Raw genomic sequence first — 26,252 nt, 5'->3', positions numbered from 1 at the left:
GATATATACACGTAATTGAAAACTATACAGAAGTGAGAGTGAATAATCTCTAACCACACACAACAATATGGATGAAATTCACAAACTCAAACTAATGTTGGGTCAAAGAAGCCAGGCAAATTATATATATATATATAAAATGCATGCATGTATACATACATAAAATGCATACATACATACATACATATATATATATATATATACATACAGAGATATAAAATGCATGCACGCATGTGTGGTCAGTCACTTCAGTCATGTCCAACATTTTGAGACCCCATGGATTGTAGCCTGTCAGGCTCCTCTGTCCATGGGATACTCCAGGCAAGAATATTGGAGTGGGTTTCCATGCCCTGCTCCAGGGGATCTTCCCAACCCAGGGATTGAACCCGACTCTCCTGCATTGCAGGCAGATTCTTTATCCACTAAGCCAACAGGGAAGCCCATATATGTTGTGTATTTGTAATTTATATAGTATTAATCTGAAGTCAGGATGATGGTCACACCCGTAGGGGGAGGGTGGTGACCTGGCGTGTTGCCCTGTTTCCTGCTCTGGGAATCCTCCCACTCAGTGCCTGGAAGTGCTATGAAAATTCATGGAGTTGTATAGTTATCATATGTGTACTTTCCTGCGTGTGAGACAGTGACGGTGAGGATGGAGAGGAGGAGGCGGAGTCACTGAAAAAGACATTACTGGGCTTCTCCTCTGGGAATAAAACTATGGCCTCACTGGCGAGGAGCGGGGCTGCCTATGGCTCAGAGGGTAATTCAGAAAGACCACAGGAAAGCGGAGAGCGGGGGATGAGATGATGACACAATTACCGAGCAATTTCAGGGCAGCTTTCTAGGCTGTCAGAAGCTCATCTGCAGATGCTGGGGCTGCTGTCACATCACTAGTTGCTGATGGAGGGAGAAGCCGGCCTTCTCCTGCTCCCTGATCTCCCCCATCCTGAGCGCATCTCTCAACAGTACTCACGCCCCCACCCCGGAAGCACCCCCTCTGCCCCCCTCATTAGCCTGGAAGCATCCCAAGGGCACATGTTTCTTTGCACCTGCTCTCACAACTAGAACAGGTATACTACAGATCAGCCACCCAGCAGAACTCTGTGACCGAGTGGCTGGAGGTAAGCAAAGGGGCAGAGGGGAGGATGCCTGTTATGGATGTGGGTGCATAGCCCCCAGTACCTGCCCTCATCCTTTCCTCCCTCTTAGCAGCCCATGGTGGAGGGCAGGGGCCAGCCCCCCACCCCCCCCCCAGCTGTGCCCCAGTGCCAGGGGGCTCCTTACTTTATACTCCCAGGTTTGCACAGGCAGTGCCCAGAGAGAGATGCCCTGGCCTTCCCCCAACTGTCTGCCATCTTTTCCCCTCTTAAACTGGATGCATGCCGAGAGGGCCTCTTGGGGCAGAGCTCCAGCAGCCCTCTAAGCCCAGACTGACCATGCTGAAAAGCTGATTCAACTCCAAAAGCCATGGGCTAGCAAGTGCTCAGTCCAGAGCTCTGGGATCTGCTAGGAGCTTCCTTGGTCAGCCAGACCAGAAGAGCCGAGGCCCTGTCCTCCCTCTCCCACCTGCTTGAAGGAGACCCCTACTCAAATAAGCCTCCAGGGCTTGTGATAATCTTGCAGGCCCTGGAACGGAGGACTGACGCAAGATGGACTTGGGTAAGGCTTCAACCACTTTTGGGTGACTGGTACCCATACTTGTCCATGAATCAAGTAGAAACACAGATATAAGCAGCCCCAGGATTTGGCCCAGAAGCAGCTGATCTATGGGGTACTTTCCTTTCCTCCTGTCCTGCTCAACATTCAGCCCTGGGCCCACTTACCGGCTGGCCAGACCCGGGGCTGGAGCAGAAGATGGTGTACTTGCGGATCACCCCGTTGGGCTTGGTTGGGGGGAGCCATGACACGACCACACTGCTGGCGGATGAAGGAACAGCTTTGATGCCAGCGGGGGGACCTGGAACTGAGCAGGGGAAGGTGGGGTCAATTTAGAGAATGGAGGAACAAAGCCTTTAGGAAACAATGACAGGGTGGAGAGACTAAGGCAGATTAATCTGGGAGAGCTTCCTGAAGGAGGCATCTTTGAACTCTGGTTTAAAGAAGAAGCTTCTAGCCTTGGCAAACAGGTAAGAGGATAAGGGCGATCATTAGGGGCTTGGAACAAAATCTCTGAAATGAAGGCCTTGTGAGTGGCCAGGTACAGAATTCTTTGGCCAGAACCAAGAACTTAAGATACACAGGAAAGAAACAGAACCCATAAGGAGTTCATCTTAATCCCAGTGATCCTAACCTAATCCCCGAGCCAATGCTCTACTAAGCTTGTATTTAGGCCAAATACACTGGTCACTTTGCTCTTTTTGGCCTGTGAACTTCTTGAGGCTGGGGACTCTAGAGACTCACAGAGCCGGCCTCCTCCTGAGTGTCAAAGGTCAGGGGTCAGCCAGTGGTGACTGTGTTTCCTGCCAGGGACTCAGGGTACTGCCCTTGGGGTGCTGGCGAGGCTCTTTCTCTTTTCAGGAGGGAAAGTCTACTTTAGAATTGGCTGAGAAACCCATCTCAATTGGATCTGAGCCATATGGACTGTGACCTCCCCTTGCTCCCATGTCTGGGCCTGTCTGGCCTGGCTAGGACCCCAGGGCCTGGAGGCTAGCAGCATCCTGTTTCCAGCCCATATTCTCCTTTCTTCATTTTTTCCTTGTATTGCTGTGACTTGTCTTCTCTCCTGAGAGCTTTTATGTGTCTTTGAAAATGGTGATGGTGTCTTATTCAACTTATTTTATCTCTCTGAGCCTCAGTTTCCCCATTTATATGGACATAACAACCACATTAAAGGTTTGCAGTGAGAATCAGTGCTAATTAAGATAAAGCACCTGACATGGTGCCTAACACAAAAGACACTCCATAAATTGTAACAATTAGTACTTTTGCACTCCCTTCCTGGGCTCTCAGCTTTCAGCACCTACCTCAATTTTTAAAAATCTAATAAGTGGTCAACAATGCTAGGTTAAATAAAATAATTAGAAACAGTATCATCACCCATCCAGGGGCCTGAGCCCAGAAGCTGGCAGTCATCCCTGACTCTGCCCTTCCTCATTACTACAGCCTTGCCATTTACTTCTGCTAGAGGTCTCTGCTGTTCTGGGATGCAGGGGGTGGGTGTCACTGGGGCAACTGCAGTGTTCAAGTCTTCTCTGTCCTTGAACACTTTTTTCTTACCAGTTATTAAGAGAAATATGTTGAAATCTCCCACCATGATTGTAGATTTATCTATTTATCCTTGTTGTTCTGTTGGTTTTTGTTTTTGTGTATTTTGAGGTTATGTTATTAGGTTCATAAAAATTTAGAACTGTTTTATTTGCCTGGTAAATTAAGTCTTTTATCATAACAAAAGTGTCCTTCTAGGAATGATTTTTGCCTTAAAGCATACTATGTCTGATATTAATATTCCAGTTTTCTCTTAGTTTTGTATGGTATAACTTTTATCTTTTTCCATGCTTAACTTTTCTACACCTTTATGTTTTTGATGTCTCCTATAAACAGCACAGATTTGAGTTTTGTTTCACTGCTAGCCAGTCTGGCAATCTTTATCTTTTAACTGGAGAATTTAGCCAATTTTTCTCACTACTGATACATTTGTGTTTAACTATCCCACCTTACTGAATATTTTCTATTTGTCCCACCTATTGTTTTACTTTCTATTTTTCTTTGTGCCCTCCTTTGGATTGTGTATTAAAAGAAACTCTGTTTCCCCCTTCTATTAGTTTTGTTATTATGCACTCTTTCATAACTTTTAGATTATAATGTGAGTCTTTGACTTACCAAGGTCTAATAACTGCCACTTTTCTTCTCAGATAATGCAAGGACTTAGAATTTCCATTTACTATCTCTCAATTTACATGCCATTGTTATATATTTTATTTCTGTAAATATTTAGACACCCCTTTCAAGGTGATTACATCATCATCATTTTATGCAATCAATATTGATTTCAATTTACCCATATATTCACCATTAATTGCTCTTCTTTCATTTCTTCCCACATCATTGGGCTTCTATCTGGGATCCTTTTCCTTCCAGTTAAAGAATACCCTTTAGTATTTCTTTCAGGGCAGCTATATTGGTGATAAGTTTTCTCAGTTTTTGTTTGTCTGAAAATGTCTTTATTTCATCTTAATCTTGAAAAATATTTTTGAAAGGTATAAAGTTACAGGTTGATAACTTTTTTTTTTCATACATACTTTAAATATACCATTGTATTGTTTTCTGGCTTCCACTGTTTCTGATAAGTTAGCTGACAGTCTTATTTCTGCTCCTTTGAAGGTAACTAGTTTTTTCATCCTCTGGTTGCTTTTAAGACTTTTCTCTATCTGTTTATTTTTCAGTAGCTTTATTATGATAAGCCTAGGTGTGGACTTTAAGTTATTCCTCGTGAAGGCTGTAGAGCGTCTTGCATTTGGGCTTGATATCTTTCACAGCTTTGAAAAGTTTTCAGATGTTTTATCTTCTGCTCCATTCTCTTTATCCTGTTCTTTGGGATATCTTCTCACATCTTTCATGTCCTTGATATTCAGAATGTGGTCCATGGATTAGCAGCAATGTCACCTGGGAGCATGTTAGAAATGCAAAATCTCAGGTTGCAACCTAGACCTACTAAATCAGAATCTAAATTTTAACATGATTCCCCAAGTGATTTGTATGCACAGTAAAGTTTGAAAATCATTGCTCTATGTCGTATTTGCTTTTTTATTTTCCATTCATTCGTCTTTTTGTGCTTCCTTTGATATTATCTTCTGACCTATCTTCTAGTTCACTAGTTGTCTCTTCAGCTGTGTCTAATTTGTTATTAAGCCCATCTAGTGAGTTCTTAAGTTCAGATATTAGTAGTTTTTGTTTCTAGATTTTTTATTTCATAGCTTCCAATGCTCTTAAAATTTATATTGTTAAGAATAGTTATTTTAAAGTCTATATTTGATGAAACCCATTTGGAACTCTTGCAGAGCTGCCTCTTTTGTCTTTTTCTGCTGCCTTTTGTTCACATTGTCCCCATTGTTTTTATTGTATGCCAGACACATTGTTTGCAAAATTGTTTGCGGAAATAATTTGAGGTCTCAGATGATATAATTGTCCTAAAGAGAGAATTCATGTTTGCTTCCAACAGGCACCTGCAATCTGGGACACTAGCAACCTGAGGTCACCTCAATTTAATTTCCAGGACTGAGATGATCTGAGACTGAGCTGTTTACTTTTGGTCCACTTTTAATCTTAGAGTTCTGCCCTTCATAATCTCAACTCAAAGTAGGCTGAGGTGGGGAGCAGAGGAGGGTTCACCAGACAGACCCACACACCGTAGCAGGCCCTAGCCCCCAATTCATGTCTTTCTGGACCTGCTCAGTTTCTCAGTCACTGCCTCTAGACTCAGCAAACATCCCCCAGGGGAAGAGCTGCCCCAAATAACAGGATCACCTCCTGGGCCTCTATTCTCCCTTGGATCCTGGCCCAGTAACTCTTCACTTTCCTGCCAACCCTCTGATTACCTTCAAGCAAGTATTTAAAAATGTTTTATTCTGATTTCCTAGTGTCCTCAGCAAGGAGGAGAGTGGATTGGAATTACACTCGCTACCATTCCTGGAAGTGGAATCCCTTTGATATGTTTCCCTAAACCCGTCCCTCCTCCTCCCTTCATCCTCATTGCTGCTGCCCTTCCACACACCTTCCTTTTCTCTGCCTAGAGGCCCACAGGTTCTAAGAGGCCTTTCCCACTCCAGTCCTTATCCCCTATTCCCTTCCTATGACCAATCCTCCAGGCTTCTACAAGAGTTATCATCTAGTTCATGCCTCTTCCTCAGTTAAAAACCTTTAAAGTGGTCTAAAGTCCAGCCCAACTTTGCATTCTGAGGCCATATAGATAGGTCTGGTAGTCACAGAGCAGATGAGCAGCAGGCAAGAGGTTTCGAGCTAATGAACTGAGTATAGCCAAGCCAGCCTGAAACCAAGCTCAGACCGAGAGATCTGGACTTTAGAAGTGAGCTTGAATTGATATGCTTGCATTTTATCTTGCTTTTCTCTAAATTCTCTGTCAATTTTTTTTCCTTTGGCAAAATCCTGAGGGGGCCTGGTGGGGGCGGTGTGTAGGAAGTGGCAGTGTCTTCCGATCAGGATATTTGTCCAAGGTGCCATGGCAGAGATGGAACTAGAATGTGGATCTGTCAGCTTTCCAAGTCAGTTGAGTGATAACTGTAATGACTGCTACCTAAAAATTGCAGAACCTGGTGGCGGCGGAGCAGTAAGGGTGGGGTGGGCATGCTTGTCTGCCTACCCCTCTGCCATCATTCCTCCATGTTCCTTGCAAACAGAGTCTCACTCTTGCTTGGGTGACCCGTGCTCCTCCACCCTTCAGAGAAAGCTGTCTCCATCACCTACACCAGAGGATTTATCAAGCTTAGAGTAAGTCAGCCATGATAATTCCATTCTCCTCTCAGTGACTGGCTTCGTGAGAGGCATATTGCCCTGCTGTTGTTGATGGGAAATGAACATAAGTCTGCTGAGGGGGTTTCTGGGAAAGGTTTCTTTTACTCCCAAGAGACTCACGCCCATAGGAAGAGACTGCTTCTCTCACGCTGAACTCTGTCGTGTCTGGCGTGATGCCTGGAGCTGCAGGCATCTTGAAATCATGGGAGGAACAGCTGACAGGCTGAGGATGGCAGAGCAGAAAAGATGGGAACCAGTGAGTTACCCAACCCTGGAGCTGCCCTACTCAAGACTTCTTGTTACGTGTGATAATAAATGTGCTTATTGCTTCAATCTTTTTTTAGTTGCATTACTCACAACCAAAAGCTTCCTAACTGACACAAATGGTGTGATGAAAAGTATAGAGGTTGGGGAGGCAGGAAATCTCTCATTTGCCACCCATCAGTTTTGTGACCTGCAGCAAGTTGTTTTAGCTCTTGAGGCCTCCGTTTTCTCATCTCTAAAATGGAAATAATACCCTCGCCAAAGGGCTATTGGAAGCTTGCTGCTGCTGCTCAGATGCGAGTCATGTCTGACTCTTCATGACTCTATGACTGTAGCCCACCAGGCTCCTCTGTCCATGGGATTCTCCTGGCAAGAATACTGGAGTGGGATACCATTTCCTCCTCCAGGGGATCTTCCCAATCCAGGAATCAAACCTGCGACTCTTGCACTGGGAGGCAAATTCTTTACTATTACCATTCTTTACCACCTGGGAAGCCAGGTACTGAAGGTTAAACCACGCTTATGATGGCACATCACACACCTGTCAAGTTATGACCATTGTTCTGGATGAGATCTCATCTGACAGTGGGTTCCTTTTGGCTTAGGCTTCCCCCAAGGGCACCTGGGTCCACCAGAAGCAGTCATTTCATTGCCAGCTCTGGGCAGCTGTAAACCAACTACCATTTGCCAGCACTTGACATTTTAGAAAAGATTCTATGGTTAGGCTGTTTCTTACAACACCTAGATGAGGCGCTGTCCCCGTTTTATCATGAGGAAACTGAGGGGCAGAGCGGTGAGTGAGTGGCAGGGCTGGGGCATCCATATCTGCTCCTCCCACCCCGTGAAGCCGCCACCTTAGGGCCCTGGCCCCTGCTGTGTGTGCCTCTGTGGCTCCACGGGCAGCTCTAGGGTGGGGTCAGCTTCCTGGGGGGAGGGTTGTGCTTCTCGACTTTGGGTTCCCTCATGGGTCTCACCTTGGTCAGTCAAACATGTGGAGATGCTTATAACTCAGGCCTTTGGAATTGTTGTGGTTGTTTAGTCACAAAGTCATGTTCAATTCTTCTGCGACCCCATGAACCATAGCCCACCAGGCTCCTCTGTCCATGGAATTTCCCAAGCGAGAATACTAGAGTGGGTTGCTATTTCCTTCTCCGGGGGATCTTCCTGACCCAGGGATTGAAACCAAGTCTCTTGACTGGCAGGTGGGTTCTTTTTGCACTGAGCCTCCTGGGCAGCCCATTGTATCAGAATAGGATGCAAGAAAGTCTGGAGGTCTGGGTGGTTAATTTCTAGAGGCCAGGAAGGTGCCAGTGTGTATGTGTGTTCCTGAGGCCCTGAAAGGGGCCAGGCTCCGAGCACCATCCCCGGTAGGTCTCCACACAAGAGCAGGTGGCTCTGCCTGGAGCTGTCCCAGGAAACCTTGATGCGGGGATTAATGACAGGAAAAGTAGGGCAGGCAGGTTGGTAAATATTTAATTGCTAAGAGCTTAAGTGGGGGGAAGGGGCTGATCTGATGGAAAGGGAGGGGCTTAGGGAGAGTGGGGAGCATTAATCACAGTTAGTCCCGTCGTCAAGTCACCAAGCTGGTCTGCACTGGGAGAAGTCCACTATCACTCCCAGCCTGAGTTGCCCCATTGTAACTCCTCTCACCACTCCAGCTCCTTCTGCCAAATTGTCTGGGTAGAACCTAGACCGGAGGTCTCTGTATCCTTTGGAAAAACCAAGGCTGAGTTGGAAAGAGGCCAAAATGCCAACCTTGGTTACTGTTTATGAAGCACGCACTGGATGCAAGGCATGTCATATCAATTGACTCTCTAACCACAGTGCATGTGGCTGAGGAGAATTAGAATCGACTAAGTGTTGGGGTTGGTGGGGTGAGTAAGGAAGTGGAAGAGGGGCCCAGAGCAGCAAAGGGTCACATATGGTACCTCCTGTCCCCAGTGAGGCCCCTTGAGGGGTACAGCTCTGACCTGGGTGGGAAGTCTGACCCTTGTCTGCACCTGATCGCTCCTGGGCTGACTCAGCTTCCAGCCTCTCCCATCTGACTGCATCACTCTACCCTGGAGGTTTGGCTCCTTATCTCCCCTTTCTTCCAGTTCTGCCCTCAGGGGACAGGGCTTTGAGATCACAGATCCAAAAGCAGGCACATCCCAGTCCTGAGACTGTCCCCCCACTACACACCCACCAGAGTCTAGGGCCTGGCCCATTCATTCTGGGGCCTCTGCAGCGGGATTGCCAAGTCCCTAACCTGGGTGATGTTCCCGTTCCCGGCATCCCCAACCATCTGTATCCGGAGGAGACCAGGCTGAACCCTGCAGGGGAGCAGATGCCACAAAGAGGATGCTCTTGGGATGGGGGGTGGGAAGAGAGGCTGTATCTGGCCTCTGACCCCAGTGATGCAGGGGAGGGGGTTATGGTGGCTTGTATGTTTACACATGAGTCCTGGGGCACTTCACCACCACCTGTGGTAAGCTATATTATTCCAAAGCAGCGCTCCCAGAATTCTCAAAGTCACCCTGTTGTTCTGTTGCTAAGTCATGTCTGATGCTTTGAAATGCCATGGACTGTAGCACGCCAGGCTTCCCTGTCTTTTACTATCTCCCAGAGTTTGCTCAAGTTCATGTCCACTGAGCTGGTGATGCTATTTAACCATCTCATCCTCTGCCACTCTCTTCTTTTGCCTTCAGTCTTTCCCAGGATCAGGGTCTTTTCCAATGAGTCACTCTCACAGAGAATGAAGGGATAGGAGAAAGGATGGGGCTCTGCTCTCCCCCTTAACTGTGGGTGGGTGAGCAGTGGAAGGCTGGAGCAACAAGCCCTGGGAGCTGGCCCCGAGTGCTGAGGCCAGGCCAGGTGGGAGGTGTGCACTCACCGTCCTCCTTGGTCTGGATGTAGAGCACGCTGCTACGCACGCCATCCCCGGCCTGGGTGTAGGCCAGCACCTGCACGCTGTAGTTGGTGAACTTCTCCATGCCTCGCAGCTCCACCCGCTCCCGCGTCGTGGTGATGTTCTGCATCTCACCCCACTCTGCCAGACACGCGCATCCTGAGTGCGGCCCAGGCCAGCCAGGCCAGGCCACAGTCCCCCAGCCACTGCCCCTCTACCAGCCTGGGCTTGGACCTTGACTCCATGGTGGTGGCAACAAGGGGGACCTTTCACCTCAAGGTCATGGTTGCAGACTTGCGACACTGCTCCCAGGCCGTGTCTCTCCTCAAGTGGCCCAACCAGGGTGACCCACAAATGCCAGCCGGGCCTCAGCCCCTAGTCAACGCTGTACCAAATTCAACTTAATACTCCCCCTATAAAATAGTTACCTCTCTATCTCTCCAAACCTCACTTCCCTGTCCTCCACCCACCCCTCTTTCCATGTGAGGGACCCCAGGAGTGACTTGGACCCAGAAGGAGCCTCGGCCAGGTGGACAGTTGGCAGCTGTTTCTCTTGGCTGCCCAGCACCTCTGAGAAATGGAGTATTTCCTACCATATCAGTAAACAAGGATTTCACAATCACCATTCTAGCCCTCCAAAACTGAATCCCTGAGCCCTAAAGGCACTTAGGAAAGAGAATACCTAGGTGATATGGCAGATCTCAGGTTGCAGTCACTCCCTACAGTAAACACTGAGGAACTCAGGATGCAAAAAAATGCAGGATAGTGAGTTGCATATGAAAGGAATGATTTCCTTGAGTCCAGACTCTTATGTCTTCCCATACACGGAAAAGGGCTAAATTCCTTAACTTGGAATATCCGGCTTTCTTTCATTCACAAAAATACTTTTGACTTTCAGACTACCTGGTCTTTGTGGTGAAACTTCTTTATAATCTCCCCCCACCTCCTTGGAGCAGTTCTCTCAGGGCTACTTGAGATGCTGTCTCCCAGATTGAAGTCCTAAAAATTCCCACTCGAATTATTAATAACTCTCAACTTTCAGGTTGTGACCGCTCTTGAAGTTGACACCTCCTTGGGCTCTCAGCTCTCACAGGCGATGGATCCAGGTGGCATGACCTGGGACAGGCTGGGGTTGCCTGCCCTGCACCTGACCGCTCCTGGACTGGCACCCTGAACTCTCGAGAGGATAAGGGGTTAAGTCCCCATTCCCTTCCTCAAACATCAAGGACATCTTGTCTGCAAAGATGTCCTTGCAGACATGGGCAAGGCTGCTGGAGTGACAGCCACGGCCGGGAGGGCCAGGCCTTCCTCGGGCTCAGTGAGGACCCGTCACCCTGAATCTGCCAAGAACTTGCTGTAGACGCTGAAGAAGAGCTTAGGGAGAGCGTCCCATGGGACAGCCAGGGTCTCAGGAGGAGGAAAGAGGCTTCTGAGCTGACAACCCGCCCCCTGAGACTACTGGGTTTTCTTAGAAAACAGCCCCAGACACCAGCTGAGGACAGGCTGTGCGGAAGACAAGTGCCAGCAAACCCACCCTGGCGCCTCGCCAGGGACCCGGCACAGGCAGAGGCCTGGTCTCGGGCCTAGCCAGGGACCGGCCATAGTCTGCCAGGGTCCAGAGGGTGAGGACTCCAGACCCAGCCTCAGGGGACTCTTGGCCCTCGGAGGCCCAAGAAGTGGAACTTTCCTTTTCCAGGAGGTCAGAAACCAGGAGGGACCTGTCCAGGACTAGAGTCAGAGAAAGACCCAGGAGGAGGGCAGCCTGGCCATCAATTAATTAAGTGACCTTTGGAGACTAGCGAGGCTGATGCCTTCCCCACCAGAGGGCTGAGCTGGGGAGCCACAGGGTTCGAAAAGGGGGAACAAGCTCTGGAAAATGAGGGCCCTTCCCTTTTGTGGATTAGCACAGATAGGTGAGGCTATCTCATTGCATAAGGCCCTGGGAGACCTGCAGGCCTCTGCACTCTTGGAGGAGAAGGTGGAGGTGTGACCAGGAGAGAGAATTCCTGTCAGCAGTGCCTCTGGGCACACCAGAACCCAGGTGAGGGGCAGGGAGGGCAGCTGGCACAGAGGGCTGGCTGTGAGCTGGAGTCCCAGGTCCTCCAGGAGAGAAGGAACGGGCCAGGCAACCAGTGGCAGAAGGCTCAGGATATGGCGAGGCAAACTCAGGCCCACGGTTTGGGATGCTGGGCCTCTGGCTGGCATGAATTCCTGGTCCAGGGCTCTGCTGCACCACTGGGCAGGGGCTGCTGTGTTTGTGGGGCTACACTAGCCTGTCCCGTGGGAAGGAAGGCGCCCAAAGGGTTGGGCCACTGTCTTGGCTCTCCTCCCTCTGCCATCCTTACCCCCAGCTCCACTGTTCACCCTTCTCCACTCTTCTCCAGGTCCTGGGCAGCTCATCTGCACAGAACATAGGCCTCGCCATCCGTCTGGCCAAGGGACCCTGCTTCCTCCTCTTGCCCCTCCGTCCTAGGCGGTGACGGCTTCCTGCTGGTGCTAGTCCCTGGGGCCCCAACATCCCTCCACACTCCTCCAAACGCAGCGCCTTCATTAAAGTCTCAATTGCCCCGCTTGAGTTTAACACCTGTTTCCTGACTGACATGGCCACAGAGTCCTTATATCAACACATTCCATCAAAAAAGGCAATGTGTCCATCTCACCCCTTAAGCCACTGCCCAACATACTGCTGAACAGGGGCAGCTGATGTCTGTCCCCACCGGGAAGGTAACCATGGACACCACCTCTCACTCTGGCCCCTGGCTCTGGCATGGGATAACAGGTGCAGGGGAGAGGCTGGACTTCTGCTCGACATCCCATGGGAAGATGCTCAGCTCTAAGTGTGGGCCTCCACCAACCCCTTGCCTCTCACCCCATGAGCTGGCCACCACCCCCAGCAGACTCACCCCCATCAACGTAGAGGGACCAGAAGATGACCCGATAGCCTTTGAGGACGCCATTGAGGGTGCTGCGTGGGGGCTCCGACCAGGAGATGACGGCCACGTCGGAAGTGATGGACAGGGCCCGGACGTTCTCAGGGGGCTGGCTGGGCACTGCGGAGGGGAGAGCCAAAGGGCCTGGTTAGGAAGGTACAGGACAACATCTACATGCAGGCAGACCCTGCTGCCCGGCCAGAGGGACCTTGGGTTACACAAGTGGGAGGCCCTCCTGACTCAGTGAGTCTCGAGAGTTTGGGCTGCTGGCTGGGAAGGGAAGCCAGTCTCCTTCCCTGGAGATTTGGGTGAATAGAGATCTTTCCAGCTTGGTTCCTAGACTCTGGCTGGCATGTTCCTGATTCTGGGTAAGGGTTCAGGGAAGAAGGTGATGCACTCCGGGCATGAGCTCCTGGGGGTCCACCTCCGCCGAATGTAATAGAATGTGGAAGACCAAGCCAGCCCTGTGGGGAGATGCAACTGATGCTCTTATCTGATGGCTGCCAGCCGTATGTGTCCCTGCTCCTGTGCCAAGCTGAAGGGAAGGAAAAGAAGGAAAGAGGCTCTCAAATAACCCTGGGGCAGGGGAGAAGAGGTCCCTCAGACACCTTTAGGGCTTCTGGAATCATTATACTTTGTTCCTTGTCCCTGCACCCAACACACCAAAATGCATTGGGTGAGGGAAAAATACCAGGACCAGCCTGGGTGGCCCACCCTGCCTTTAACCCTCTCCATCTGAGAACCTAACCTAAGTCCCAGCCTCTGGGGGTGGCCCAGCTGTGGCTCGCCCATCTGAGATGAGAGACAGGGGCGACACCAGGCCCCAAGGAGCCACCTTGGCCAGGGACAACTTTGGTGGCACTTGCCCTAGTTTCCGAGGAGCTGGGGGCAAAGGGGAAGGCCACGTCTGCTTAGCTCTGAGTGGGAGAAAGGAGGCGCAGGCTGGATGGAAGGTAATTAGATCCCATTGCCCCACAAGAGGCAACTCTAATTTTTATGAGCATTTAAATGATAATACATCATCCTAACGATCCTCTCTGAGAATGATTATTGTTTCATATTACTTAGGTGTAAAAATATAAGCACCATGTAATTAGGGACCCAGTGTAATAAACTAATACAGATCGCCCGTTCGAACAAAATGAAGGTAATATAATTATGGAAAAGACACTATTGCTAAGGCAGGGGCCCTTGAATACCCCAGGAGGAGTGCTAATATTGCCAGGAAACGATCAGGATCTGACAGGCTAACGAGGGCCTTAATTAAGTATGAAAAACTGCTGAGCAAATGCTGCTGGAAACTTTCTTCCCCTCTCTCCTTTGTTTGGAAAATGTCTCCACAGCCCATGCTGATCCCTCCCTGTTGGTAATCCCAGCCCCCACTGTAGCCCCCTCAAAAGCAAGGGACGTGGGATGGAAGACAAGGGTGGGCCTGGCCAGGCTGTTTCCTGGCATGGCCCTGGAGGATGGAGTTTAGTGTTTGGTCAGGTGTGCTGATATGGACTTGGGGCAACTCTTCGTCCTGCAGGTGGCTTCCCTGAGCATCCTGCATCCACGTCGTTTGGTCCTGCATCCGGCCTTGCTCCCAAGCAAGAGGGTAACAACAGGATGAATAGAAAGTGCATGGGATTCAGGGTCAGGCCTGGATTTTGACCTGGGCTCTTCTTCACCAGATGGGCAATTCTAGACAGGTTCATAACCCCCGTGAGCCTTGGGTCCTTTTATGGGCAGTGACCTGGCCGTTAGTGCTCGGGTTCTCACAGGTGCTCCCTGCACCAGCAGCATCAGCATCACCTGGGAGTTTATTAGACATGCACATTTTTGGCTCCTACCCCAGACCTGCTCAAGCAGAACTCTGGGGGAGGGCCCAGCAATCTGTTTACAACCCTCTGATGTGTGCTCAGGTTTGAGAAGCACTGTGTCAGAATACTGCTTGGGATGGCACCACTGGTACGTAACGGTGACAAGCTGGTCTTCCTCTATCCAGCCAGGCCTGTGGCCAGCATTGGGGCGGTGGGGGATGGGCGGTGACTGATGGGCTGGTGAGGGTGTGGGATGGTGGAGGGGGTGAGGGAGCTGGTGGTAGTATAGCTCGGGTGCTTCTCTGGACCTCTGCACTCTATGCACCTTTCCCTCCTTCTGTGTTCTCCCTCTTCCCCGGGGGCTCAGTGCACTGACATCTGCTCCCTCTCAAAGCCTAGCTTGAGCCCCAGAGCAATTAAATGGAAATCTCTGGGGATGAGGCCAGGCGTTAGGATTTTTAAACTCCCCAGATAATTCCAACTTATAGCCAAAATTAAGAACAACTGGCATGAGTTAATCTACTTTCTGGTGTTTCTGACCTGATGGCGTCCTCCCTCCCAAGGGTGTCTGCATTTTCAGAAAGAATGAGATAAGAAGATGACATTGCTTAGCAAAAGGAATGAATCTCTAATGGTAGAATCCTGGATATCTTGATGGCCATGGGGCAATGGCATTATGTTTCCAGGGCAGTCAGTTCCCTCCTTTTACTGGGGGAAGGCTCAGACTCAGTGACAGGTTTCAATCTCATATCTTGGTCTTAGGCTGGAATATCAAGAAGGAAGCTCTATTTATTCTGCTTTTTGCGGGGCTGTGACCAGCCTGGCTCCATCTCTTGGGGTGGGTATCAAGGGTCATGTCTCCTTTCGTTTCCTAGCACAAGCTCGGGTAACAGTGGGCTCTTCTCTGTGCTTGGAGAGCGGCATGCTCCTGCTGCCTCTTAACCCTCTCTGCCTGAGAAACCCCATCATTCATTCAAAGTTGGAGTCCTCTCCAATCCTCAAAGAATTCAGTTTTAAAAACTGGGCTTCAAATCCTCTGTCCATGGACCTTGGGATTTTGTAACTCCACAGTCTCATCTCAGGTCCCTAAAACAGATGGTGGACAGGTTCTAGCTCAGAAGTGCACAGGTAACTTGGCTCCTGCCCTTTTTCCAACCTGGAGGGCCTAAAGGAGGGGAAATAGGACCCAGAGTGTAGAGGAAAGAGCTTGGGGAGAGAGGTGGTGAGGGGCCAGAATGAGGGAGGAGGAAAAGGCAGAGGGAGAAGATGAATGCAGAGTCAGACAGATGCACAGATAGGCACTCAGACACATCAGTAGCTCAATAGAGAGACCGATGGGCAAAGCATTAGAAAGTGATGGATAGAGAGCCAGCCAATGGATGGAGAGGCCCTGAGGCTTAAACGGACCAAGCATCCCTTGAGAAGCTGATGGGTGAGAGGAGATGGAGGGATCCAGGGAGGCTGTGTGTACCACAGGGCGATGATGGGGCCCAGGAGCAGGGAAGGGCCCCCAGCACCCTGGCACCCCTGTGGCTCTGCCCACAGCTGAGATCTGTACCCATTACCCTCTACTGGTGCCCTCACCATCCTCCAGGGTGGTGGCATTGATCTCGCTGGATGAGGGCCCTGTGCCAGCCCGATTGAAGGCCTGGACCACCACGCCATATTGGGCAAACTTCTTGAGGTTGTCCAGGGTGTAGACCTCACTGTCCCCAGTGGCCTTCATCTCCACGATGCTGTACTGCCCATTGCTGCCCGGGCTGTTCTCTCGGTAGCCGATCTGATAGCCACGGATGACGCCATTCTGCAGCTCCCTCTTGGGCGCCTGTGAGTATGGGGTGGTAGGGTGGTGGGGGGAGACAAAGACACGGTGACATTCTGAGAGGATGCTCTTAAAACCAAAGGCAGATCATGTCACTCCCTTGCTCCCAAGCCTTGTAAGGCTCCCATCTCACCCAGAGTCTAGGCCAAAATAAAAGCAACCCAAGTGTGCACAGACAGGTGAATAGATAAAGATGATATGGTCCATACATGCAATGAAATATTATTCAGCCTTAAAAAGGAATGAAACTTTGATAACCTCTACAGCATAGACAAACCTAGAAAATACATTAAGTGAGATAAACCAGACACAAAAGGAGTAATATTGTATGATGCGTCTCTGAGGTGACTAGAATCCCCAAATTTACAGAAACAGAAAGTAGGACAGAGGTTACTGGAGGCTAGGATGGCTGGGTCCGCAGAGTTTCTGTTTGGGATCATGAGAAAGTTCTAGAGATGGATAGTGGTGACGGCTGCTCAACACTGTTAATGTACATTTTCACTGACCTCTACCTATGAACATGGTTAAAATGATCAGTTTTATGTACATAAAATGGTATGGTACCACAAGTTAAAAAAAAAAAGAGTCCTTGACTTTGATGCGAGCCCAGCCCCTCTTGGAGCTGGACTGCCCTTGACATCCTGGCCAGCGACTGGGGTGCGTGGAGAGCCCAGGCCTGAAGCTGGCTTTTGGACGGAGGGACAGAGATGGGGGTGACAGGTAGGTGACAGAGGGGACCACAGAGCTCTGTCTGGGCTGGCGGGAATGAAGGGCTGACCCCAGGTGGGCAGGCCAAGGGAGAAGACTCCACTGGCATTAGTCTTGGGGTGGAAAATACATTCTTACCCTCAGCAGGAACCCTGATACACAACCAGCCACGCACACAGGTGTTCTGAGAGAGAAACCATCAACCGGGAAACACTGACACAGACATTCTTGTATGTGATCTCACATATACACACACACACACAGAGGATCTTGATACGCCTTACATCTGGAACCTTACATGGTTCCTTACATCTGGAACCATGAACACACACACCCAGACCCATCAAAGCAAACATCCCAATACACACCTACCCATGGCCAGAAACATACAGACTCACAAATAGAAACTGGCTCCTTTAATGAGGGGACGTGCCCATCTATATATTGAGAGAGCATGCACACACACCAGTACATAGAAAAACAGCTTGAATCAGGGTTTTGAAGATGAGGCAGTTAATTTAAAAGCCCACCTTTTACTGTACTAAAAAATAGTGTGATCAAAAACAATTAAGTTAGTAAAACAGCTCATTTTTTAAACTCAATGAATGTTTCAAATGAACTGCATTTTTAAGCTCACCGTTAACTTAATAAAATTAAGTTTTTAATTTAACATAATTATTTTGAACTCACTAACTAGGTGTGTGTGTGTATTTAATTGACTTGACTTTCTGTTGATGCCTGAATAATCTTTCTCTCTGCACTTAGACAGTCCTGTTTGCTAGTTGGTAAGAGGGAGAATTTCTGAATGTGGGTGTTGTATCTGCACACTCAGGTTTCCCAGGTGGCTAAGTGGTAAAGAATCCGCTTGCCAATGCAAGAGAGGAGGGTTCAATCCCTGGGTGGGGAAGATCCCCTGGAGAAGGCAATGACAACCCACTCCAGCATTCTTGTCAGCATCCCATGGACAGAAGAGCCTGGCAGGCTACAGTCCATTGGCTCACAAAGTCAGACACGACTGAAGTCAGACTAAACAACAAATAATTTACACACTCACACATTCAGACACTTACTATAGACACAAACATATCTTCAGGGTGCCCTTGTCCTCACACTGACATATACTCTATTACATATCTGTGCCCACATTGAAATACACTGATATATACATCATTGCACAATGACACACACATCTACATACTTAGAGCCGCCTGCACCACCATATACACTTATCTATGTGTGATATACATAGCACCACACCGCTGTCCTTCACATCAGCATACACTGGCTCAGGCCTTGGGTAGGCATTCAGGCATACCTTGCTACATACATATAGATATTCACACATTTTTACAAATTTTGACATATCTTCACCCCTTCCTCTCTCTTCCTTCTCCCTGTAAAGCCCCACCTCCTTAAACAGGCACACTCAGGATTTAAATCAATCTTAACAATATTTCTCTGAAGCATTAAGAAATCAATAGAGCTGATTGCAAATTTATGTCATAAAGCAGTGGTGATCCATCTCAAGGAAAGAGTCTTAAAATGAAGTGACTTATCTTTCAAGTGAATCTTTATTTTTCATTAATCTGTTTCTTGGTGTTAAAAAAAATTCCCTTGAGAAGTCAGCCCCAAAATTTATTGATAGGCTGGTTCATTCTGAAGTTCTAACTTTCTAATCAATTTTATTTTTCATTATGAGACTTTGGAGAAGTAAATCTGATTCTAAATTTTTATCGACCTCCAGGAGCTTTGTAGCCAAATGTCTCAGAGGTTTACATACTTATTCATTCCCGCCCCCACCTCCAGGCTTCCTTGGAGTATTCTTAGGAAGTGGATGCAGAGTCAGGATGCCGATAAGACTTGGGGTCTAGACTCCAGGCTTCACTCCCAGTTTCTGAGGGAAGCTCTGGCAACCAGATCTGAACCTGGAGGGAACCAGGGCTCCAGGTATCTATCTACTTGGAGGACTGGTACCCAGGGAGGGCCAACTGCCCAGCCTCTGTCCCACTTTTGTCCTGGTCATTTCTCTGGGGCGGGAAGGAACCAGGCTCTGCTGCCTTGTGTGTGTGTGTGTGTGTGTGTGTGTGTGTGCGTGCGCGCGTGCATGCCAAGACATATAGTCTTTTTTCCTTTGGTTTTTTAAAGAATTGTTTTATTTTTTGGCCACATCACACAGCATGTGGGATCTTAGTTCCCTGATCATGGACTGAACCTGGATCCCTTGCAGGGAAAGTGTGAAGTCTTAACCACTGGATCACCAAGGAGGTCCCAAACACATAGTCTTATTTTTAGGGAAAATATTACTAGACCCTTTTGAATCTCTCCAATTCTCAAGTCTACCTTTATGAAGGGACTAGAAGGACGACTAAAGTGCCTGGAGTTTTTCCACCAGGGGTTAGAGTCAGAAAATGACCCTGGACTCAAAGCCCAGATGCAGAGGAGGTAACCCCCCAAGCCCTACTGGTGGGGCTGGAGAAATCCAAGAAGAAGAACAGGAATAGGCCTTAGGAAACTCTCTGTTCCTGACCTCCAGACAGTGGGCTTCAGTGGGGAGACTGGGTATTGGCTTCAGACTGTGTGCAGTGAAGTTCTGCACCTGTCATGACTTGAATGACCATGGAAGTCACCTTACATCTCTATACCATGGCCTCCTCTGATAGGAAGGAGAAATATCTCTTCTGTCCATTCCACAGGAACAGAGAAGTTAGTGCAAGAAAATACTCAAACACTGGAAAATGCAGCAGGAAGCCATCAGAATGGGCAGCCCTTCTGTGCCCATGCCAGGGATGTGGTGATGAGGCTAGAGTTTCCCAGGAAAGCATTCCTCAGTCATGCTCAAGATTATGCTGTTTCTCTGCCCTGCTGTGGAATTACCTCTAAGATTTCCCATCAGAGACAGAGTCTTCAGATGCCTTCTAGATCTACAAGTTTCTTCCCCTTAGAAATGGCTGCAGCACATACTGGTTTGTTTTCTCTGAAGCTCCCCCTCCCCCAGAGCTAGGGAGGGCAGTTATTTTTTCATTCTGATTTTACAGAGGAGGAAATCAAGAAAAGACAAAGCTCCCTGTTGAAGTCTTGACCATGAGAACACAGGGGATGGTTTCACCCTACTTCTCAGCTCTAGTCACAGGGCCAAGACAAGGGTGAGACCCTGTCATTTCATCTCCTGTTATCCATAGAGTCCCTTTGAAATGTACACAAAATCAATTCCAGCTCTAGATATATTACAATCTGTGGGGTTTGTAGGACAGACCAGCATGTAAAAGAATCATCTTCTCTCCTTGGCACTGACAAATTCTTTATCCTACTCGAAGCAGAGGCCTCCATCAGGAAGCCATGGTGGAGAAGGGAGTTGGGATCGGTGGGGGGACCAGTTCCTCTATCCTCCTCTCTTTCTACCCCTCCAACCTCATGTATTTAGTAATAAGTAGGCGTGGGTACTGGAAGACACCAGACACTAACAAGTCTGTTGGGGCTTCATTTGAAGATTAAGGATGGGAAAGGGAGGGAGACATTTCAGGGGAAATGCTTTTGACTTTGCTTACCTTCCAGGTCACTTGGATGCTCTGTGAGGTCACTGGCTGCAAGGTTACATCCATGGGAGGCCCATCAGGAGCTGGGGTGGGGTCAGGAGAAACAACATTATGAGTCATGTCTTGGAAGAAAAGAGCCCTATGCCCTCAGTCCCATCCTTGAGCTGGAGGGCTGCTGCAGAGAAAGGAAAAACTTGTCTAAAGCAGCAAAGAACCTCTGTTTGAGTCCCTCTTGAAATGATCATAGGGTTTAAATTTCCTATTCATTCTCCATAATTTGCTGAAAACATAGCAAACAATGACTATTAAATATGACTCCACATCCAGCAGGTTGGCAAAATTTTTTTAAAAGTTTGATAGTACAAAGTGCAGACCAAAATATGAAGTGGCAGGAACTTTTATATGCTAACCGTGGGAGAGCAAGTTGGTACAACCCTTTGGAAAACATTTTGGCATTTTTTTTCTTTTTTCTTTTTCAGTTAAAGAGCAAAGTTTGTCCATCTGATGAGTCTGTAATTCTGCAACTGTTTATATTCCTTGGATGGGGAATAAAAATAGACAAATTATACAGCTATACTGAAGCTCACAAAAAGAATATAGACCACAACAAGGGGGATACAAGAGAATATATGAAGTATTATTTCATGCATGCATTCCATTAGAAGAACAGGTGAAACTAAACTGTATGGTTATGTGTACACATACCAGTGACATGTATGAAAAAGAAAACAAGGAAGCTGGGATACTTGTTACTTCAGGGGGAAGGAGGGGTTATGGTTGAGAAGGGGTATATAAAGGACCTCTGGGAAGTGATAATGAGTGTTGGTTATACTAGTTTTTGCTTTATTATTATTACTATGTGTAAAACTGCACATGTATTTGTACTTTTTGGTATTAATTTCTATTTTGCAATGACAGTAAGAGAAAATACAATAAGGGAAATCTTGCTTAAATTTTCAGGAAAACTTCATGACAAAAGTCACAAGAGATAATCCAGGGCAGTAGTACCCCTAGCTTTTGCAGATCTAGCCTATCTGTCCTTTCCAGATAGGCTGGGGCCAGTGGAGTGGGAGCAGAACCATGGACAGCTCCTGAAAGCATTGCATCTAGAACCCCGTTTGGAAAAGGTCAGGCAGAAGAGTCTCCGATGATCCAGAGGCAGACACAAACACACACCTTGGAATCTCCCCCCTTACCCCTTCTAATTGCAAACCCACTGCCAGTGGACAGGGTGGGTGAGGGCCCCAGATGCCCCTGGGGCAGAATTTCAGAGCCCATGGGCAGGGGTGACAGGGCGAGATGCTCACCAGCCTCCTCAGTGCTGATGGTGAGTTCCTTGCTCGGCTCGCTGCGGCCAATCTTGTTGAAGGAGTACATGCGGATGCTGTACACAGAGGCCGGGTGCAAGTCCACAATGTTGGCCTGGTTGATGGTCGGGGAGATGTTGCGTGTGGACTGCTTGAAGTCCCAGGAATCTGGAGAGAGGACACCCACTTCTAACCATAGCCAGGCAAACTCCAGGACCTCTCTCCAGCCTCAAGCAGCAGCACATCCCAAACTCAACCTAGATGCCCAGAAGAGGTCCTGCTTACAGAGACTGCAGCAAGAGAATTTCAGAGAAAACTGTTCTGTTCCATGAAGTTCAAGAGATCAAGGGATGCCTGAGCATGGGAACAAGTCCACTGCTTGGAGAATCAGGAAGCTTAACCCCTTCTCTACCCAGGGCCGCCTGGTAAACCCAAACCTCAGATGTTTCCTATGGCCCCTTCCAAGATCACCAATGCTTGCTATCTCTTAGGGTCTCATTGGCCAGTGCCCTTGTTCCTGGTCTCTCACACCACACCAGCGCTGTGTTGTAACTGTGAGGCACCCCCTCCACCCAAGATTCCAGTGCAAATGGGGAAGCCAAGTCTTATCCCCCTTTCTCCTCCTCTGTGTGTGCTTCTGTATTTCTTTTTCCTGTGCATTTGTGTGGTGGTGGTCTGAATGTTTCCTAGGCTGTTGGGGTGGGGGGTGGGGGCGGAATAAACCAAGTGCCAGAGTCCCTAGGCAAACCCTTTCCTCTCTCACCAGCAAGAGAACGGTCTCTGAATCTTTAGCGTCAGAAGCCAACAAAGCAATGAGCATGTTTCCAATTCATCCAGGGGGACTGGCAGCCCATTCCAGGGCTAATGTTTAGCAAAATTGTAGAATGTGAAAGATACCTGATAAATACCTCTCAGGGATACTGTGACAGTAAACATTTTGCATCTCCAGAGGAACCCAGTCATTCATTCAATGTATTTTTTCCTGTGCACCTACTAGGGGATTCCAGAGAGAAATGGAAGGGGTTGCAGTTACAGCAATGCCTCAGCTAGTACCCTCCAAACTCAGAATTCATAACCAGATTACGTTATTGGCATTTTGCTTTGAAAAGACAAAAAAAGGCAAAGCACAAGGAACTGGCTGATAGTGTGGCTTAAACATCTTCCCAGGGCACGTCCTGATGTGACTATTCAGTCTAATTTTCCATGTCTTTTAAATCCACAGTAGAGGATCCTGAGAACTGTCAGCAGAAAAGATTAAAATATATTCACTACAGTTTAATCCCTGAATCAGGGAGGGAGGATGGCATATTCTAGAATTTTTTAGGAAGACTCTTTTTAAGCTAATGCCTGGTAAATCAGGAGGATTGGTTCACCCAAAGAGACTATCCCATCTCCCAGGTTCTGGCTAACTGAGGTCTTGATGCTTTTCAAAACACCTCTTTTAGCCACACCAGCTTGGCATCTGTGAAGGGCACTGGCCCGGTTCCTCATCTGCAGTTTTGCATTTAATTCTTTGGTTTCATGAGCCAACGTCACAAATGGCAGACTATGGATGCTCAGAAAAACAGTATATTCTCCTTGTTTTTTCAAAACACCCCAACTGCCCAAAAGTCACTGGGGCTGGGAGGTTAAGGCAGAGTTGCAAACACGCAGGCTCCTCCTGCCAAGGGTACCACTTTAGTTCAGGAGGAAATGGGCTGGCAATGCGGAGGCAGGTGTTCACTTCTCTCTGTGGCATCCTGGGAACTGGTGCCAACTCACACATCATATTTGATTTGCCCATGTTTATAGGAGAGGGACAGCGATCATGAGTCAGTGCATTCATTTTTGATGAGTGCAGGCAGAGGAAGGAGACCCAAATGATGTGTCTGAAAACTAAGGGGCTAAAAAAAAAGAGGTGCTAATATTTACCAAGCACTTGTGACGTGCCAAGTGCAGTGATGGACACCATTTACTCCTCATACCTTTCTATGACATTAGCACCATATCTCCACTGTACAGGGGACGTGCATGTCATCAAGTCTGATTTCTCACTTGGCCTTCCAGGTATGTGCAACACTTAAACCTGTCCCTTCCCCAAACACTCTTCTCTTGGGATGCCTATTAAAATAGTCTCTAGCTTTTCCTAGGGAGTCCCTGGCAGCTCAGCTGGTAAAGAATCCACCTGAAATGCAGGAGACCTTGGTTCGATTCCTGGGTTGGAAAAATCCACTGGAGAAGAGAACGGCTACCCACTCTAGTATTCTGGCCTGGAGGACCCCATCCATGGGGCCACAAAGAATCACACACAACTGAGCAACTTTCACTTTCTAGCTTTTCCTAATCTCTTGGGTTATCTCTTCACTTTGCAGGTACATCTTTCTTACCTTATGGTTCAAGTTCTTCAAGGATCCATCCTATGCTCTCCTCTCACTCCATACATTTTTTCCATCCCTGGATTCTATTTCCATCTATACACAGAGAAGCTCCCTGAAGGGAACCATATCTACAACTTTGCCCATCTGTACCACTTGGCACATGCTGGGCACTTAAAACCCACTGTTGGTCTTAGATCAGAGCCCACTTTGTGGTCTTGGATGTTGGACTTGTGGTTCCTCCACATTTTGCAGTCACAGTAAATACCCTTTGCTTTTCCCTTGCTTGCCTCCTCCCTAGCTGCCGATCATAGGAAGACTGGGGGATCCCAGAGAGTGGCCCCCTTTTTTCTGCTATTGCCAGTCATTTGCAGGTGGATTTGTCCTTGTGTTCCCAAATCACCTTTGATGTTGGCACAACTGTTCTCTCCCCACAGCCCCTGCAGGCTCATGCATCAGAGTCAAATTTGGAGGTCTCATTCTGATTTTCCAAACTTGATCGCTGCCATCTCTCTGACCTGAATAGCTGAAATCAGTGGCCCTATTTTTTTCCCTTTCCTTTTCAGCTCGCAGAGTACTGAGCTGGCTTTGGTGAATATTGTCTCTTTTAATATTCCCTTTCATATGAGCCTGGCTTACCCAGATTAACATATTTCATTAAGGGCTCTCTCTCCCTTTCTTCATCAAAGGGTTTATGATGCAAAATATTCTTCTTAAAAAATAAGGAAGCGGCTGGGGAGATGTCAGTGCCTTCTACTCAGTGGGCTGCTTGCTGGGAGGGGACCTGGGGGCTTTGGTATTTCAGGAGACACATTCACTGTAGAAGGGGGAGCATTTGGACAAAAGCCACATCTGGAGCATTCAGCTGCCTGTGCAGGGGAAACAAGTCCATCCTGCATCTTTGATTTCCTCGTTGCATCACAGCTCTGAGCCCCCCACGGTGATCTCCACTGCACTGAGAAGGGCTTTCCTGGATCACCGCGACCACTCACCACGTCCTAACACCCGACCCTCTGGCAGCCCCACACCCACACAGCGCCAAGCCGCATGGGGCTGGCTCAGCCCATGATGGCTGATGGCTCCTACCACGAGGCTGCCTTCTGGGCCATCCTCAAAGAACTCATCCCTGCTCCTTGCTTGGAAAACAGGGTCGAAATGTGGTGTCTGCATTTTTAAATCTGTGCAGCGCTGTCTGATAGATTTGTGTGGACGGTGCTATTTATCATTCAGCATTCATGTATTATTACTCTGCTGCCTGGGGCCAGGAGAAGTCAGCGTGAGCACGATGGCTTAGAAAGGGCAGACGTGGTAATTTCCCTGGGAAAATTAGCATGATGAGCAACATGGCAGAAAACCTGGCAAAGGCACACTTGTGACAAAGAAGGGGGTCAGGGACAGATGTTCCAACCACAGGAGGGTGCGGTCTGCGGCAGGAGGAAGTGGGAAGGGACAGGAGCCACAGCATGCAGACCATGTGCCAGGCTCTGTGCTAGGCACGGGCACATAAATCTTCACGTTCATGTATTCCTTGCAGCCACCTTGGATTATGTGCCATTGTCTGTACTGACAGATAGAGATGCTCAAAGACCTTAAGTAGCTTGCTAAAGATCACGCAACCCTGACACTTGGTCAACCCAAGTCTTCTGCTTTGAAACTTGTTCTTGTTCTAGTATTCTCCATGCAGGCAGAAGATCTACTTAGACACACACACACACACACGCACATGCACACACATGCCCCTCCGTTCTTTGAGTCACCCATCCGTTCCCTAGGATACCTTTTTCAGTTGTCACATAATTCAGTTTGTGGTACATTACATGTGATTGGAGAGTGCTTTGTAATGGTCCTGAAAGTACCTGAGTGTGTGCATGTGTGTGTGTGTGCACGCTCAAGTGTGTACATCTTTGTATATTCTCACTGCAACTGCATTATCGGCTCCAAGGGCAGCGCTCTGTCTCCTCATTCTTTCTCTTTTCTACCACATGGGTGATGCATGACTCTGCAACAAAATGATTGGCACTCAGTACATGCTGCTGACTGACACACACATTTCAGCCTGCAAGTCCCACAGGACTGTAAGCTGCCACACGAGCTATTTCAGTTAGAAGGAGGAGAGGAACTACGGCCCCATGATAGCTGCTTTCTCTTCAGTCCTCAAAACACTCCCACAAGACAGG

At 48.4% G+C, this 26,252-nt stretch overlaps 1 protein-coding gene across 2 annotated transcripts in view; it reads right to left on the bottom strand.

Moving 5' to 3' along the window:
- DSCAML1 (DS cell adhesion molecule like 1) overlaps nucleotides 1-26,252 on the bottom strand; it is a 356,923-nt gene that overhangs the window by 20,823 nt on the left and 309,848 nt on the right. For both annotated transcript variants that reach the window (XM_020886749.2, XM_070473524.1), the window contains exons 15-20: nucleotides 21,722-21,889; nucleotides 20,427-20,497; nucleotides 15,936-16,176; nucleotides 12,523-12,669; nucleotides 9,605-9,760; nucleotides 1,824-1,963 (exon numbers count right to left, since the gene is read on the bottom strand). In XM_020886749.2, coding sequence (XP_020742408.2) covers nucleotides 1,824-1,963; nucleotides 9,605-9,760; nucleotides 12,523-12,669; nucleotides 15,936-16,176; nucleotides 20,427-20,497; nucleotides 21,722-21,889 — 923 coding nt within the window. The remainder of the gene's footprint in view (nucleotides 1-1,823; nucleotides 1,964-9,604; nucleotides 9,761-12,522; nucleotides 12,670-15,935; nucleotides 16,177-20,426; nucleotides 20,498-21,721; nucleotides 21,890-26,252) is intronic.

The sequence above is a fragment of the Odocoileus virginianus genome, chromosome 10, assembly GCF_023699985.2.
Source record: "Odocoileus virginianus isolate 20LAN1187 ecotype Illinois chromosome 10, Ovbor_1.2, whole genome shotgun sequence".
NCBI lineage: Eukaryota > Metazoa > Chordata > Mammalia > Artiodactyla > Cervidae > Odocoileus > Odocoileus virginianus.
The sequence above is the reverse complement of the archived record's forward strand: the minus strand, read 5'-3'. Positions and strand labels throughout refer to the sequence as shown.